The following is a 19,587-nucleotide window of genomic DNA, read 5'->3' on the forward strand; positions in this document are numbered from 1 at the left end:
AGTGTGTTTCTTTGAATACTTTCTTAAATTCTTATTGCACGCATAAAAAGGTATATCATAATGCATAATGCATAATGAAAATATATATGTCTTAGATCAGTGCATTTAGTGTACTCTAGCCGTAATGTGCTTGTAACAAGAGTAGTTACACAACATTTTGTCCATCAATATGTCCTGATTTCCTACAGTTAATTTGGACATTAATATCTTATGTACATCTACTGATTCATTTAACACATGTACCTAATATTAAGATGATATAGTTATTAAGATGTTTCCTTTTTATAAAATAAAGTATTTAATATAACAGCATATTATTTGTTTGCATCGAAAACAACCACAAAAGAGATAAACAGCATCCTTAAGAAAGTCTAGCATGCCAAAATTGTAAATTTTGCAAACGGTTTGATTGAGTCTATTCATGGAGGCGCTACTGGAAAGTGCAAGTTATCGCCTACGCCACCTACCACCGGCTTAAGCAGAATTCAACATTAAGAAAAGAAAATGGTAAAATACATCAAGAAACATTTTAGTGGTGTCAAATTAAGCTCTGTCATTATTCAAAGAGAAAGGAAAAAATCATCTCTTGAAAATCCGTTCAATGCTATAATCTAGATTTAAATGATAACAATAACACTGCAATGCTCTTAAAAGCTTTTTAAAGCAGACATATGATATTTGTGAACTGACGTCACGCCTCATTACATTCAAATATTTAAAACTATTCAATTATTCATTGCTTTTAAATTCTCAGATGCTGTTCAAATACGTTAAAAATTACAAATTGTTTGACAATGTCGCCGGTATCATGTTTTATGTTTTGTATATCTTATTTATCAGTTGCATATGCCTGTCCTTACAATTCTTTATAACTGGTTGTAATGTGAGTCTGAAAATTTAGCGTCTGTAAATTTTTCCTTTTTTTGAACAAACTATAAGTTATTATGAACAACCGTGTGAGTTAAACTTCCTTCTGTTATACTAAAATATGAGGTGCATGTTACATCACCAAGTCTCGATATATTGCCACCGGGCTAAGATTCGAAGCTTTATGCTTAGTACACCAATTACACATTTTTGCAAGATTGTTGCAAAATAATTGCATTGAATAATGTTAAAATTCGTACTGATTTAAATCATTGTTATTGATACTCAACATTTCATTCATTTCACAACACGTTAACGACTATAGTGATTTTTTGTCAGTAATGCTATTTATTGTAATATGCATAATTTTAATAAATCATTAAATTTAAAAGGAGCTCCAATTCATTTTTGACATGAAAGAAATAGAAATATTTCACCAAGATATGTGCAACATCTGAAATAATGCGTGCACAAAATTTCATATCATTCCTTGTCTCTGTTTGTCAAGAATTACCATTTTACTGTGCAAAACGACCTAAAAACGAAAAGTATGGCCAGTTTTCATTCGGATCGGACTGAAAATCGCACAAAAAGATATTCAATTTAACTCTGAGTATATTTTTTTAAAACTTTTGCAGATTTTACCATTTCAAGGGCTTCAATTGATATCTGTCGAATTTTCAAATTTTGTGTCTGTCGACTTTTTTTTACCTCAGTGGAGCTCCTTTACCAATAGTTCAAACAACAGTTTTTTTTAAAGGCACATTATGCCTCAGAAATCCTTTTTTATTAAATTCTTTAGAAATGTAAAACACATGTTTAATAATGTTTTAATAATGAATTTAGAACATGTAAGATATTTGACAGCTGAAGAAAGTAGTGCTGAATGTGCAGTAATGTGTCGTAAAGGTAGCAAAATGTAAACAAATGGTATTTTGACTTCCATACAAAATACTAATTCATTATAATCATACAAATTGCCAGCAAAGCAAAAGATGCAAAGATAGTTCATTTATATGGCAAATAAGTATTGTGGAATTTGTAACAAGACACCAAATATTTAAAATTTTGAGAAATAAAAATGATAGCATTTCTGACGCATAATGTGCCTTTAACAAACAGTTTAAATTCAACGACATTTATTTCGACTTTACGTAAATAATGGTATAGATAAAGTTATGATGATCGCATTGTTTCTCGAATATACCTGTTCAATGTATTTATAGGTATAGAGGAATCATTATTTCTTATTTATACTAGTATCTAATTAATAATTTGTATGAATATAAATAAGCAACGGATTACATGTGTTGAGAAAATGAGATGTGATTTATGGTTGCTGCTGTAAGATGTAGCTCTTCCTGCCTCTTAGTCCCTGTCATCACGGGGCGAATCTCATGCCGACTTACAATTACATATTTGTTTACCATGTTAAATGAATATTATGGTTTATGTACCATTTATAATATGTCCTTTGAGCATTCCACATTTTCTGCGTGTCTGATAGAAAATTTCAAGATGAAATTTTGGAAATAGCTTGCATCCATAACTAGTTTTGACTCACTTTGTCCCATTTGAAAACATGAATTCTACAATTTCATAAAAAATAAGGCGTTCATTTATGCCTTCCGGCGGACTAACAGACAGACGGACAAACAATTTAAAACAAACATGTCATCCTTGATGACATAAATCACAGTTCAGTACTGTTGCTTTGATTTTTATCATTGCACTTATGATTGCAATACATCTCTCTTTCTTGATAATAAATCGGAAATTAACAAAAACATTTATAACAATCCCTTTTATTATACTACATGAAATATGTCATAATGGCATGCAAATAATTGAAAAGAAACGGGGAGTAAGATGTTTCAAATCAATTAGCACTGTATACAAACATTGTTTACATGCACCACAAATTGAATAAAACCAACTTGCGATTAGTCCGTATTGAATTGATTGCTTTTCAGAGTTATAATAATTTTAATACTCATAATTGAATTTGTGAACTTGCACCTCATGTCTTTTTTGAGAGTTGGATCTATAGGACTGTAATAACAAAAAAGATAAATGTTTCATTCTTATTTAAAAAAATGAATATGAACTAAATTCACTTTTAATGTTCAAATATTTGAAAAACGATTGGTACATCTGACACAATTCATCGCTTTGTTTAGGTCAACGAGGGAATGACTTCACAAATGCTGTAATACTGATTATTACAGCTACTGTCCCTCCATTGTATAGCACTATACTTGTAAACACTTAAGCACAGTTCAGAAGATGAATTATGTGGTTGACCAGTATACCACTTGAAGAATCCTTTCTGATAACCGTACGTATACGTCCAGTGAGAACTAACATCTTTTCTATACCCGTCTATCCATACAGATGTCCCAAACCCTTCCATAAGGCTCCCGACATCCTCGTATTTGATTTCAGCATCAATATTTATTAAGTGCCCATTGTCCTCTTGACATTGCAGTTCTGCTACCTCCTTATTTCGTTTTTTGTCACTAAACAGTTTCAAACAAAACCCATTTTTCGTAATATTGTAACTCAGTGGACAAAATCCTCCACATATTCCAAATTCTTTCTCTATCTTACTATTAGTGGTATCAACTTTGCATGTAGATAAGTCAAGACTGCACTGTCTTGTTCGGAATTTTGATCCAAAAAGATGAATGTTAGAACTGCATTGACTCCAGCCTGTCCACGGTAAACAAGGATTTAGATCGCATATTTTTCGTGCGGTTTCGTTCTCAAGTTTCTCTATACCACTTTCTATTTTTACTTCAATATTTTCTATCGCTTTGCCTATCATACGTAACTTTGGAAGTCTTAATTTCATCCCCAGCTCTCTTAGCTTCTTTCCATTTAATTTACTTGGCTTAGTCCCGTTGCCGTCTGTTGCAGAAGCACCTTCAGTACACAGTACACATAAATATAAAACTATAAACGCAAACGACTTTAAATTAACGTTTCCCATGTCTCTACCACTTGTCTTCGCAAACTGAATTGAAGTACACGATTTTCTTTACTTATATTTTACACATATGAAGCACGCGCGTAGCTGGGCGCATTTTGTAACAAATCGTTTAAATGCTTTAAAAAAACGTTACATATGTTTAGCATTAGTGATAACTATCTATAATTAAACTATCTGTACGCGAGATGATCCATGATTACATTGGTAAAATATGCCAAAAATAAATGTTTTTTTTTTTAATGTTAGATACAATTAAGATAGAATGTTAAATAGTTCTACAAATAATGAATAAATGCACAAACAAACCCAAGGTTCACAACAACTACACATGTTGACTAACATTTCTATGAGGGTTCATGTCACTTGGTCAAATATTTTCGTGCAACGAACGACAAAAGTTTAAAATTGCATATTGTTTCACTTACATTCAAAGTAACATATTTTTCACTATCATTTAAAATAATATACTATTTATATAATGTGTGAAGAATTAACCTATTTTCAGTTTGATTTTTTGTTTGATGTTATGCAGGGATAATTGTAACAACAGTCAAATAAATCTTGTTAAAGTTCCATACTTACAATGCGATTTGAAACAAAAAAGTATATTTGCAACATCAATGGCTTTAATAAACGAGACCTATCAGTTTGCCTCGTTTCTGTTTGGTGCGTCATGTAAGGAATGCAAGGGGAATTTTGGCTCCATCTTCGGTATTTAATATTTTTATAAATATTTGTTATGATACAAATAAATTTCTCGAATTCTGACTGGCTAAAACATTGTGTATATTATGTTGTATGTACCGTGAGAAATGGTTATATATTTATGCATCGTGATCGTTTATCTACGTGTGTGAATAATTTTTATCAGTGGCAAATTTCTCGAACTAAAGACCATTACTTCAAAAAAATAAAGTTCAATAAAAGTTACAACGCTATGATGACTTCATACTTGATTTCCTTTTTATTGCTTTTTTATGAACGACTGGCTTCATTTTTACGTACGAGTACGTGCCTTTTTTGTACGCTTCTTTGAAAAAAGTCTAACAGTGCAGGGTTTTTATATGAACATGTCGTCAATATTAGCTGTGTTATTATAATGTTGTTATATATTTTGTTGGTGACGGGACATACAGGGGAATATATCCTCACTTGTCGATTAGCGACCCGGGTCACATTTATCTCATTTGGGTTATTTTCTGCCTTATATCTCGTCAACAACCTGTATACTTATAGCATAAAAGCAGTTTTTTTGTTTGCAATACGTCGTTTGTTTAGTATATTCACTAAGCCGATTACCTTAGTAAAAACGAGTTGGTCCTTGCATATAGTTGCAGAACGTGGCATATAGTAGTTTAGGACCTTGCTGCTACATATCTAGTTGACAATCCTTGTCTTTTAGTCTAACAGCACTCGTGATGTAGCTACCCAAATAGTTTGATAATAATATTAAATCATTGTCTCTACTGGAGACAAACGTAGTGGCTGTTGCGATATTTTAACATTTTTGTGGCCAAAGAGCTACACTCTTGCATCAATTTGATGATCATCTTGGCAGAAGAGAAAAAAGTTAATTATTTTAGATGAAAGATATCTCACACAACCCATATGGACAGACATTTTGTATAAATGTTTTTTTAAAGGAAATGATTGATAGCATCAATTATTTGTTATTCTTCAAAAATTAAAGGGTGATGGGTGAGATGCAAGTAATATTTTAAAGGCAGATGATAATGCCGAGTGAAACATTATTTTTTTACAAACTTATTGATTAGGCTAACAATTATTGAAATTAGCCGCGAGCAATAACAATTGTTTGATATACACCGTATTCGTGTCTACGCATTTATTATATTTTCTTAAAATCTAAAACGAACATGTTTACATGCCTACAGATTCATTCTTATTTTCATGAACATTTAAAAAAAAAAGAATTGAATTTAAAATATGATGATTTACACATATGTGTGCAAGCAGTAGTTACCAAAATAGGTCAAAATAAGGAAAAATAGCTCTTACTACGTTATTAACGCAGTAGAAATATGGATATAAATACTGCAAACTCCGTCTTTAATCCCATATAACATGTACATTATTACTTGAATCTTAAATTTTCTTAAAATCTTAGTGCGTTTTTCTCCGGTTTAAAACTTTCTTGACGGATCATCTGGCTGCATGCAGCTTTAAACAAATTACCTATTAACTGTATCCTCAATGAACTTCGCAAAAGACGTTCGAGTTGATAAAAAGATTATTTATAAACAAATCACAAGCTGTTTAGTCCTCGTTATCTTTTGTTTACAATAGCGTCCCTTTTAATGGCTCATCAAGGAACGTTTTTGGTCCATTGATGAATACCGTCAGAGGAAAAAAAAGCTCTAAGCCTAATTTTCCATCAGAATTGTTTATAACTTGCCTCATGTACATACTCAATCAAACCGAGTCTGCAATTCTTATGTTATTTTGTTGTCCTCATGTACAGACTCAATCAAACCGAGTCTGCAATTCTTATGTTATTTTGTTGTGATTAATGCTTCCGAGGGATCACTTTGTTTCCAGAATTTTGTGAATTCCGTTATATTACAGAATGTTTAGTTAAGCTCCAGTTAAATTGTCAATGGTGTCAACTATGTTTCGCAGCTTTGCATTAGGTAAGCCGTAGGTGAAAAGTAACAACATATAACGTGTCCTTATCGTTTACATAAAAAAGTAGTTGTACGATTTCATAATCACCTTTTTCTCAAGTAACATTTTGTATCATTTGTATTGGTTCTACACTTAAGCGATGATGATAAATATGTCATATTCTATGACTCTATTATATGACCATATTGACATTCTACATTTAACTTGTAAGTGCAATAATATCATGCTTACTATATATTGTTTTCATTTGCGGATATAATGCAATTTGATTACTTGTACATGTCATCAATACGGTTCATAGATGTCTAATATCCCAGATAATTAATTAGAAACTTTGTTGCCGAAACTCCTTTAGATTATTTAGGACTTAAGACGTGTATACGTTTTCAAAAAGATCCTTATTATTCTTTTACTAGTTTTAGAATGGCCAATGAAATACTCAGTTTATAATTTTAAAACGATTTATGGAAATCCTACGAAGTTTGAGTTAGATATAACGCCGCTAAATTTGCCTGATGTACTTGTTTTCTTGATTGAGGGGCTGATTTGTTTGGAAAATTAAAAAGAAAGTCTTGCTTTAAACATTTACATAAACTTCATAGAGATTAAAGGGTATAAATTTATATCTTATGAAATATTTTAATTAAATGTAACAACAGTAAAATTATATTGGTTCCATTATTATATGGTTAATTCCTGAAAAAGGTTGTAACATAGATTGTCTCTATTATTATATACACATGAGTAATGTACGTAAACATAATAAAATGTTCTTGAACAAAATATTATTTTGCTATTTTAAGAAGGGTTTTATCCGTTTAGCAATGATTTTTTGCATGCACCATTCGCTTTTAAGGCAATAAATTACCATATTTATTTCATACAAGCATTTTGGAAGCATACTTTTTCTAAAAGTCAAACAATAATTTTCTCATCAGAAATAAAGCTTTATACACTTTAACTGGATTAATCAAGACTTTTGTAAAATATTCCAATCAATCCCTCAGTTCGATATACCGGGAACAAGTAGTAGAACAAATAGTATAAATGCATCATACTTTATTCAAAATTTTTGATTAGCCTAAAAAATCTTCCTGGGTTTGGGTGCCTCGTTGTCACATATCATCATATAGTTTTGCTCTTAGTATGTATAGAGATGTGTAGGAGAGTTGACATTTAGATGACGAATATTGTAACATTATAAATGTTCCCTAAAGAATATTAATACCACACTTCTCTCGAATTAGCCTGGAATTGTGGTTAATACGTTAACATCAGTCAAAGTACATTTTCAATTTAATTCTGGATTAATTAACCATTTTATATACGTCTGGAAATACCGGCCTGAAAATTGAGATCAGTCTCTCGTTAGGTTTTCCGAATTTCCAGAATTATCATTTCAATTTTCAAAATGGCCCAATTCAGCTACCTCTGAAAAAGACATCAGCACTGTCAAAGCAATATTTGATGAAGATGCAAGATATATCGTGGAGCAAATGACATATCGGGCCTTAGTACATCATATGTATTTTCCATCTTGAAGAAAAGTTTAAGTGTTCGCCCGTTGGATCCTGCATTTGCTAACTTCTGATCAGAAAAGGAACTGGGTAAAAAAAAGCCACTAGCTTCAAAGATTGAGACCCTAGACGCTTCAGAGAAATTATCACAGGGGATGAAACGAGGCTTTATTATTTTAAGCCCGACAATAAAACGCAAAGTTGTTGCTCGACGTAGCAGGAGCATTAAGAGTAATGTACGCTCCTTTTTAACAGTAATGGAATAGCGGCCTATGTCACCGGAACAATTCACCTTGACCATGTTTTCACTGCTCTAGTTAATTACTATATTACAAAGAACCAAAGGTTCTTGGTGCTCGGGATCAAGGTGCCCCTTGATAATGCACCTGCGAACCGGTCAGCCTTGATTCAAGCTTATTTAGAGGAGCAGAGAATTGAGGTTTTGCTACAATCGCTGACCTTTCTCCTTCTGACTTTCGGTAAAATCCATACATCAAATATTGCCTTCGCGGCCGCCGGTCCAAAACCCGTGGTGCCATAAGAAGCGCTCTCTACCAGTTTATAAATAGTATACCTAAAGAACAGTTCAAAAATGCTTATTTGGACGGATTCTGGAGCTAGAAAAGCATGAAGAGGTGAATGGTAAATCTTTTGATAGACTGTACTAATCATTTTTCACAGGTATGACTAATTTATGAAAACGTGCTGCCATTGCCCCTTATTAAAAAAATGCCCATCGTACATTGTTACAGGATCAAATATGATAAACAAGATCGACAAGGAAAGGCGGCATTCAATGAACGCAGCCCCCACGCATTCAATGAACGCAGCTCAAGTCTTCTGTGTTTATATATTTTACCAAAGAATAGCAATGTGTAGGTAAATAAATAAACATAGTTCAGTACTTGTACTTGCTTGACCAGAACGCTACTTAACCAATATAGATAAATACAGAATCCCAAAGAAAGCGCAACACGGCAAAATTGAAAATGTTGCAGGCTCGGTTTGATTGAGCCTGTTCATGGACGGTACTGGAAAGTGCAAGTTACCGTCCACGCCCCCTAGCACCGGCTTAAGCAGAATTCAACAATTAAACTTGAAATAGTAAAATTTTGAATTTAGAAACATCCGCAGAAGGTTCACTACTGAACTTATTTAAAAAGTTTACACCACTGAATTTATTAAAAAGGTTTAATAATATTATCTTATTTACGAGTTCAATACATTTTGTTATGGACCTACACGAATATATTGTTTCTTTAGCATATGTCTAAAAAGAAAAACCATTTTTATTGACGCCAAAATTGGTCCGTTTTAAAGCTATAAGGCTTGTGACGTCAAAATATATGCACGATCGTACTATGACATTTTACTGTGTCGCAAAAACAGCACGGGTATGTGATAAATTTTAGTCCTCAAAATGGTAATTTTCCTTTCAAGCAGCGTTTCAAGTGTGCTTGGTGGGCAACATTAAAAATATTTTTAGAATATTAAAAGGGAATCTCTTTAAACGAATCATTTAGGATTCGGTAAGAAAATTTGTACCTACCTATCGAGACTATAAAAATGCAATTATACGATTTCTGTTTCTCATCTGAAATATTATGTAAACGTTTTCATAAGCTTTGTCAGAATGTTTATGTTAATGACTTAAAAACATTTGCCCCCTCCCCGCTGTTGGTTCGAATCCCGACGGGAACTTTGGCTTCTTTCATGTGAGGTAATTACTCAGTTAGCATACTGAACGCCGGAGGTTCTACTCAATTACCCGTTTGTGCCTGAAATAATGCTCGAAGCAACTGGGGTCTTCCTTCAACAGTAAAGCTGGAAAATTTCCATATGATATCTACTGTGTTAGCGCGACGTATATAACAAAAAAACGACTTCTGTTGTTCAAGTAGAAATGACACTTTTTACAGGCAAAGCACGCTTCTTGAATTTATAAATAGATCTATATCAAGTTTATATTTTCCCATCAAAAAGTATAATTACCTCTCATATTATTTCTTGGTATATTAAATGTCTTATATTAGTTTGATTCTACACGCAATTTTGCAATTTCTTCTTTGCTAGTTATGTGGGTTTTTTTAACCTGCGTGATTCGTCTTAATGACCTTGCAAAGTTTAAATAATGTTGAAATGCCATGATGATAATTTTATAACGATTTTGTTTGTTTGTTTGGATTTTATGGCACGTCAACACATAAATGGCCATATCGTGCCGAATGCTAAAATAGGCTTAAACTATTATGTAAAACGTTGTAAATAAAAATAAAAAAGAGCAAATCAGATCTTTGAATATAAGTTTATCTCTTTCAAATAATCGATGATGTTTTTTGATGGAATTGTATTAAAGAGTTCTTTGAGTGAGTTTACATTATAAAATCTGTTACGGGCCTGTGAAAAATCATGACATTCCAGAAGAAAATGCTTGACAGTAAAATTTTCATTACAGCCTACACAGAAAGGGGCATTGTCATTCGTGAGGAGATAAGAATGGGTAACTTTAGTGTGTCCAATTCGGCATCGAAGAAGAACTGTTTGATCATGGCGGTTTGACAAAGACAGAGATTGTGACACATCAAGAGATGGACCCAATCAAACCGAGCCTGCAACATTTTCAATTTTGCCGTGTTGGGCTTTCTTTAGGGATTCTGTATTCATCTATTTTATATCATGAAGTTTATTAAAGACGGCATTGTCCCAATTTGCTTTCCATTCAGATGAAACGAGTTTATTTATAGCCGTTCTAAAATCACAAGCAGGTAACAATAAGTCAGTTTTTTGAAGATTTAAAGCTTGTTTAGCTAAAGCATCTACTTTTTCATTTCCTCGTATACCTACATGACTTGGAATCCAATATAATTTAACAGATTTTATTTTAAGTATATCATGAAATCGCAAAAGAAGTTTCTTTATCATGATATTGTCAGATTTTTTATTTCTAATGGATATTAAAACAGAAAGCGAGTCAGAAAATATTACAAATTTATCATGGATATGTTGTACTATGTTTGACAATGCTTAATCTATAGCTTTTGCTTCAGCAGTAAAAATTGATGCATTATCTGGTAACCTCATACTAGATGTAAAATCATTTTCATACACAGCAGCACCTACCTTGTAACCTTCCTTTGAACCGTCCGTATAAACATGTATAAAATTTTCATGTTCTTCCTTAATTGCTAGAAACTTCTCTTTGAAATGTTCATGTGAATTTGATGTCTTTTTTATATTTGAAAGGCTAATATTTATTTCAGGGGAATTATTTATAAGTCCAAGGTGGAACATCCTCATCGTCATTTTGAAGGATACTGACAGGATTAATTTTAAGTTTATCTAAATCATCTTTTAAACGAAGGCCTAATGGTTTAATTTCCTTTGGTTTGTTAACAAATTTTTCAATGTAATTTGGTTTGAAAATAATATTTTTGGCTGGATTTTTGCTATTTGATGAAATTCTAGTTGCATATTGAAGTGATAGCTTTTTTCGACGAATTTGAAGGGATGGTTCCCCAGCTTCAGCATATAGACTTTCTACAGGTGAGGTGCGAAATGCACCTAAAGCTAAGCGTAAACCCTGGTGATGTATGGTATCTATCATTTGAAGATATGATTTTCTTGCAGACCCATATACAACAGAACCATAATCTAATTTTGATCGGATAAGACTTCTGTATAATTTCAGTAATGTGGAAGAATTTGATCCCCAATTAGGTTAACATATATTGTTGTGCACGATACTGAACTCTATTGGACAGCTGTGAAACCTGTATTGGACAAGGCGCCTGCAGCTGTATACTGGACGTTCAAGTACAATAAATGTACTTGATAGATTTTGGAGATTTAAAATGAGTACGAAGCTATATGCAATAATATACATGATATATGCTTTTAATATGGATTTGCTGAACTCAGGAAAAGAAAACGAGGCTAATTTGATAAGATTGGATCTAATAATGATTTAAGCCGGTGCTAGGGGGCGTGAGGGATGTTGCACTTATTCATTATGTCTTATGTACAGACTCAATCAAACCGAGTCTGCAATTCTTATGTTATTTTGTTGTGATTAATGCTTCTGAGGGATCACTTTGTTTCCAGAATTTTGTACTTCACAACAGCAGGTGTCAAATGCCGTGTGGCAGCTGTAAAAAGTTGCCCCGTACTTCACTTCAGTGTTGTTATATTTTCTGGTTCTTCGGGATCATTGATGCCAGCACTATAAAGTGTTGAGAATTGAGTACCGCTCAAGCCGGTGCTAGGGGGCGTGAGGGATGTTGCACTTATTTATTATCCCTCATGTACAGACTCAATCAAACCGAGTCTGCAATTCTTATGTTATTTTGTTGTGATTAATGCTTCCAAGGGATCACTTTGTTTCCAGAATTTTGTACTTCACAACAGCAGGTGTCAAGTGCCGTGTGGCAGCAGTAAAAAGTTGCCCCGTACTTCACTTCAGTGTTGTTATATTTTCTGGTTCTTCGGGATCATTGATGCCAACACTATAAAGTGTTGAGAATTGAGTACCGCTCAAGCCGGTGCTAGGGGGCGTGAGGGATGTTGCACTTATTCATTATCCCTCATGTACAGACTCAATCAAACCGAGTCTGCAATTCTTATGTTATTTTGTTGTGATTAATGCTTCCGAGGGATCACTTTGTTTCCAGATTTTCTTACGGAAATATAACATGGTGCGAACGCTAACAGTTAATTGGTTATGTTTTATACGATGTGAAACAAAAAAATGTATTGGAATTCTTTATTACCCATTTTTAAATACATGTACATATTTCATTTTTGTGTTCTTTTATTATTTGCACCGCAATAATTACAAGTACTTTGTAAATAACTAATTTCTTTTTATTTTACGCTTCTTTGGTGATTTTTAGTCATTTGTATTTGTTCAGACCACTCACTCGAAACGTATATATCATACTGAAAAAAATTGATTAATATATAATTGTTACACAGATGATGGCTTTAACTGTTATTATAACGCGTTCTTGTATGGGATATCTAATTTGCAATCTACATAAAATGTCAAGTGTGGCATTGGCTTATATAAGCAGAACAGCAAAAGGTAGCCTAGAAAAAAGAAGTACGTGTATCTTTGATTGGGGGTATATGATTATATAAACCCGCAATAATTTTCTATACTGTATATTTATGTTATCTGTGTTCATAGTTAATCCTTAATATCAACAGAATTGTAGATATTAAAACCCACACGTTGTCTAGTGTTTTACATGTAGACAATTTTCAAAATGATCGATCTATAAAGAATTCTGTTTACTTTTCGGTTGGATTATATACCACATCAACAATGTAACTTTATACGCAAACTTCCCAGCTTTACTGGTGAAAGGACCCCCGTACGAGCAAGAACCGGAGCAGACGTCTTGACATTGCTTTAGCTTACCACAGAATCTAACATTCAAAACTTGTAGATAATAAAATATTGGTACAGAATAGAACATTGTTCAATACAATTTAGGGAACATAAGAAAATGTTTATATTACAGAGAATGTAATGTATAGTTCCGGTACAAAAAAATAGTATAATCATGTAACACAATACACTGCCAATGAAAAAAGACCACATTTGATATTAGGCAAAATTAGATAAACTAACGGATTGTTTGCTCAAGTTCAAAACGTTTACATTAACATGGTCGCCATCTTGGGATATCCACATTTCCAGCATATTTAAATTCTTCACAGGCTTAACTCGAATATGCAAAAAAGAATGAAAACATGTTTATAGAAATTGCAGAAACATCAGATAGAGTTCGTATATAGACGTCATTTTTTGGTTTAACGTTTTTCTGTACAAAGATGAAGTCTTTTTTTTTTTTAAGGAAAACAGGTGTTCTCTACAAACGTTGTCTATTTCCATTTACAATTTATTCATTAAATTCATTTCACCGTGTGAACATAATTGTATTTGGTGGAAATAACTATTGAATTATAATTGCGCTGAAATCAGCATACAGACACTTCTTTGCATATCTGTATGCATAAATATATTTACTTAAGTGAAATGACATTATTTTGATATACAATGTTATCCAAATAAAGTATTGAGCAATATATTTCTAATTTCCAATCAATTTGCGTTACCTTGAAATGCTTAACATTAGCTTCAGATTAAGAAATATTTTAAACTAAAACGTTTTTTTTAATTGTTTGTGTGTGTGTATATGTATGCGTGCGTGTAAGTGCGTACGTGCGGTGGTGCGTGCGTGCGCGCGTGTGTGTGTGTGTGTGAAGATGAAGTCGAAGAAGAAGAAGAAAGAGAAGCAGAAGAAAAAAATCATTCAAAATTAGAAATACCGTATTTAGTATGTCTTTCAAATTATGTTTTTTTACACCCATTATAAAATTTTTATATTTTTTATAATTTAACGCCTTCTTTTCAGAATGTAGGGCGCGTTCCATTCACTGTCTGTAACGTCCAGAACATACAGAATTACAATGGAACAAATCGGCAAAACGTCCAGAACATGTTCCGACCGTCCCCGCAGTCGAGTAGGTGCATCGTGGAATCCAAGATGGCTGACAATGCATTGGACGATAGGTGAAGTAAAATTTCTTACTAGTTTTCGTGCATGTTTCGCGTTATAAGTTGTAATAAGTGGACATGAGTATAAATAGGCTTTTTTTTTTGTTAGAAGAGGCGATTCTGCATACGCTTTTGGTGATGATAAAAAGTACACGTCAAATTGTCACAGGAATTCACGATGAAAATGATGTTGAATTTTAAAAGTCCCAAAATCACCGAGTATTTTCTGAAAATTAAAAATGTTTAACATTTATGTGTCGCCGTTTTGAGAAAATATGCTGGTAAGCCAAAGAAAGTACGGCTATTTTTTAATATGGCGATTAAGTTCAACTTGTATGTTTTATGAATCTATAGAATAGAACATTTTTTTGTTTATGTATCTGGACATCTGATAGTCTTATATGTTTTTCTCCTTTTTTCAGTGAGTTTGTTATCCAGATTGAAGATCCTACTACAAAAGAAAAAAAGTATGTGAAATTATCGGCCGACATGGTAGAGGCATTGAATTCAGCAGGTAAGTATTTACCAAGACTAGGTGATATGATGCTGGCAAGACTCAGTTTTGTCATTCAGAGGTCAAGGTCACAATCGGGAGGTCAAATGTTAAAATAGACCTTGTCCAGTCTGTACCTCCAGCTTGCCTTGAAGAATATTAAAATAATTTGGTGTAAATGTTCACCATGAAGGGTGGTGTGTTGTGTACAAGACCCAAGTTCATCGCTCAAAAGTTAAAAGACATTCCGTGTTTGTAATAAAGTTCCCATGGCAAGATGCTCTCAAAAGTAAAGTGTTGACCTGTTTTTAAAGTTTATATGTAGGTAATAGATAAGCCTTTAAATTTAATGTTGTGTAGAGCAAATACCAGAAACCTTGTAACAAGGCAAAGGATTGTACCTTTTTGTTAATTTAAATCAATATTTATTTTTGTTCCAGATCCAATGAGGCGGCACCATGCCTATGAATTGATTAGCCACACTTGGAAGACAAATCCAGATGATTTTCCAGGTATTATTTGAATATTAAGAAACTTATACAGAGTATTTCAGTTTAGTGTAGAATGAATTTAAATTTTACTGTTTCATGCGCAAGACCTAGACCTCTAGCTCAAAGGTCTAGGTCAAACTTAAAGGTCAAAGGTTAGCAATTAGAAAATCTTGTCCGGCTCATAACTCTGTCATGCATCAAGGGATTTTGAAATAAGTTGGCACAGAAGTCATGCATGATGAGACAGTGTGTCTTGCGCAAGACCTAGATCCCAACCTTCAAGGTCAAGGCCACACTTATAGGTCAAAGGTCATACATCAAAGGATTTTGAAATCAGTAGTCCAATGTTTATAGCATAATTAGAAGGTGTATCTTGCGCAAAGTCACACCAAGAGGTCAAAGGTTAACAGTTAGAAAATTTTGTGGGATTTATATTTCTGTCATACATCAAGTGATTTTAAAACAAGTTGGAACAAATGTTCAAAAATGATGAGATGTTTTGTCATACACACTTGTTATCCTAGCAGTTGTGATAATCTAGGATCACAACTATACTGAGGTTGATCTTGACCATCATATGACCCTAATTTGCAGTTCAACTTTGACATTAGCTTACTTTTATGACAAGGCTGTATTGTTAGGGCAAATTAATAAGTCCTGTGATAGCTCTAGTTGGCAGAATTGGTTAAAATACTGTTTAAAGTGTGTTAAGGAAGAACAACTCTTTATTCATATTTTCAGAGCCAGCAGATAATGAGCCTGAAATTCAACACATAATGGAAGAAGAAAATGTCATATCAGAGGACAGTGAAAAGTCAGATACAAGTGCTTCTTGGAGTAAAGATGCCACACTCCTACTGGTCAGTGAGATGAAAGAAAGAAAAGAGCATATAGATAAAGGATTTACAACCAAGAAGAGGGTTTTCCAGGATATTTCAAAAATCATGTTTGAACACTCTTATTCGTTTAATGCAGACCAAGTAGCAGGACGTTGGAAAACTTTGCAAAGAGGATATAAGAATGTAAAAGACCACAATAGAAGCAGTGGGTCTGGAAAGAAAAGTTATGAATATGAAAGTGTTCTTGATGATTACTATGGCAAAGATCCGATAGTCACTCCAGTAATGACATTAAGCAGTCATAGTGATAATGGTTCAGGATCAGGTTGTAATTCCTCGGATGTTCCAGAAGAAAATGGAGAAGAACAAGTACAAGTAAAGAAAAAGCGTAAGTCAGCCTCAGGTGAAATGGTAGATGTTATAAAGACTTACATAGAAGCCCAAGAAGAACGTCATAAAGATGAAGTTGCTAGGAAAGAAAGAATGCATCAGGAGCGATTAGCACTTATATCAAAATTAATAGATGCAGTGTCCAAAAATAAATAAGGAGCATATTCTTGTGTATTACTTTAGGATTTTGTTCCTATTGCAACTTTTTAATGTTTTGATACATTTCTTTGTCTGTGTTAATACAAAATTATTTGACTCACACTTGAGCCATTGTCAGATAAAGCTATGTCAAAGAAATCTAGGTCAGATTAAAATATTGGTCACCAGGGGTCAAAAAGAAAGTCACAGGTTAACTGATAGAAACATTACTACCATTTTAGACGCCATATTTTTTACCTGAAATAAAAAAGTGACACAGGTGAGCAATTCATGTCCATCATGGCCCACTTGTATAAAAAAATATGTACTGTATTTTCAGGTGAAGGAAACCTGTCTTTACTGGATATGCCAGATGAAATACTTGCCAAGATCTTACTGGATAATGTCAATCAATATGAATTATTTAACTCTTCAAGATTTGTTTGTACAAGATTTGCTGAAGTCATTGCAAGTGGGCTGAATTCTGTGACACTTGCAGAATCTCAGCTTTGTTTAGAACAGTTGAGTTTCTTATTTCTTTGTTCAAATTTGATACACTTGACAGTTGTATATCAAACAGGCAATGTCTGTCGCTCAGCTATAATTGAAAACTTGGAACACTTTAAAGCATTGAAGAATTTGAAATTGGTTGGTCCGTATTTTAAAGATGAAGACATTGCATGCATTTGTAAAAAATGTCCATATTTAGAATATCTTGAAGTTGTTTCCTCTCACTTGTCAGTTGCCCCTACAACACTTAGGCTAGTCATAGATTCTCTTCCAAGGCTGAAGACAGTTTCATTGCCAGTTTGTTCTGGCTGTGATGAAGATTTAGGCAAAATACTTGACTTCTATTATGGTCATGTTTCCTTTGGTCATCAGGTTTTAGATGCTCTTAGTCAAAACGTTTTGCACAGACCAAAATTTGCATATCTTCTTCAGTAGATTACTGATGCAAAATTGCATGTAATAGTTAGTATAAATGTTATGCTTAGCTGTTCACTGCAAGCAGTTAAATACAATGTAATGTGAATGCCATCCCAGAACTGATAAAGGCTACTTGTGTTTTAAGATTCAATAGTTTGGTATAATTCATGCTATGCTTTTGAGGATTGTTTTGTGTAAATTTTCTAAAATGTGCAATGTTAAAGCTAACTGTGTTGTACTATTGTTACATTTTTGGCAGCTGAATGCTTTGTATTTCATATGTATGGGGCACCGTTTTACTATATTATCCATTTTAGTGATATCTCCTATTCGAATAGGTGATATTTCACTAAAATAGGTTGAATAATAAAACGGTGCCCCATACATATATAAGTATGCATTCATCCAGTTATTTTCTTTTCTAGCAAATATATGCTTAGGTAAAGCGCCAGCAGAATAAGTGATTTTACTTACTATTGTAAAATGTTTGACAGTTATATATACTTAGTTCAATGTTTGACAGTTATATATACTTTGTTCTTCAGACATAGTTTGAATTGTTTTCTTTTCTAGTAAAGATATGCTTAGGTATAGCGCCAGCAGGATAAGAGGTTGTACCATTGTAAAATGTTTGACACCTTCAGACATAGTTTGAATTGTTTTATTTTCAAGCAAAGATTTGCTTAAGTAAAACTCCAGCTGAGCCAGTGGTGTTACTATTGTTATGTTTTTTTTATAGTTGTACTTGTATATACTTATTATTACAATACAGATTTTTACTGGCTGTTAAAATCTTCATAGACAAATTAAAAATGACCTTAACAGGCAGCTATCAAAATTTATAGATGTAACAAAAAATCTAGTGGTTTGCCTACACGCAATTTTTTGTAACCATAATACCAAACCAATTCAATTGGAATTACAGATGTTAATGCAAATGTTATTGAATTCTCAGTTTGTACATAAATTACTGATATTACTATCCTTTCACAATTCACTGACTTTTATATAACTGTACAGTTTCTTTTGATTTTGTGTATATTTATGCAAGCTTTCAGGGGATAAACTGATGGAACAGTGTTGAAGCTCAACTTATGTATTATAACTTACTTTAAATTTGATCTCGCTATCATTTGGACTAGTCAAAACTGATCTCTACATTCCAAGGGATTAAAGGATTTATTTTTCTTGTTCATGTTTATTTTTGTTTGAGATGTTACAAATAAAACAATGAAGAAAACGACATTTTTGTGTTTTATTATAATTTTTACTTAGAATTAAATCAGGTGAGCAGCTATAGTGTCCCTCTTGCGAACTCCTTCAGCATTATCCTGTAAACAAATGGGATTTAAAACAGGATTTGATATGTTGGCATCTTCTAAAAAGTCATTCACAGCATCGTGGTTTACAAGGCATATATTATGGAAAATGCAACTGCACATTATAATACTAACTGCAGTCCTCACACATGTATCAATGTACTTCATACGCCTAAATCTGCCTTTAAGTAAGGCAAAAGCACGTTCTATAACAACACGACATGAAGACAGGTATTTGTTAAACTTCCTTTGACTAGCATTTAAGTGTCCATTGTCTCTGTATGGGGTTAAGATCCATTTACGGATGGGGTAAGCAGCATCTGCAATGATGTGATTTTCTCCACACAAAATTGGACCATTTTGCCACAAATCAGAGTTTCTCAATATCCTGGCATCATGGCAGCTG

General features: G+C 33.1%; 2 protein-coding genes across 2 annotated transcripts in view; both read left to right on the forward strand.

The window, feature by feature from the left end:
• Positions 1–19,587, forward strand: part of LOC132716357 (uncharacterized) — a 35,443-nt gene that overhangs the window by 6,555 nt on the left and 9,301 nt on the right. The window lies entirely within an intron of this gene.
• LOC132716353 (uncharacterized) lies at positions 14,467–19,265 on the forward strand. The gene is made up of 4 exons (XM_060699612.1): positions 14,467–14,599; positions 15,007–15,098; positions 15,518–15,589; positions 16,310–19,265. The coding sequence occupies exons 1-4, from the start codon at positions 14,526–14,528 to the stop codon at positions 16,951–16,953; spliced, it is 882 nt and encodes a 293-aa protein (XP_060555595.1). The 5' UTR covers positions 14,467–14,525; the 3' UTR covers positions 16,954–19,265.

This window comes from Ruditapes philippinarum, unplaced genomic scaffold (genome assembly GCF_026571515.1).
Source record: "Ruditapes philippinarum isolate M1 unplaced genomic scaffold, ASM2657151v2 ctg2329_1_1_1_1, whole genome shotgun sequence".
In the NCBI taxonomy this organism is placed as follows: Eukaryota; Metazoa; Mollusca; class Bivalvia; order Venerida; family Veneridae; genus Ruditapes; species Ruditapes philippinarum.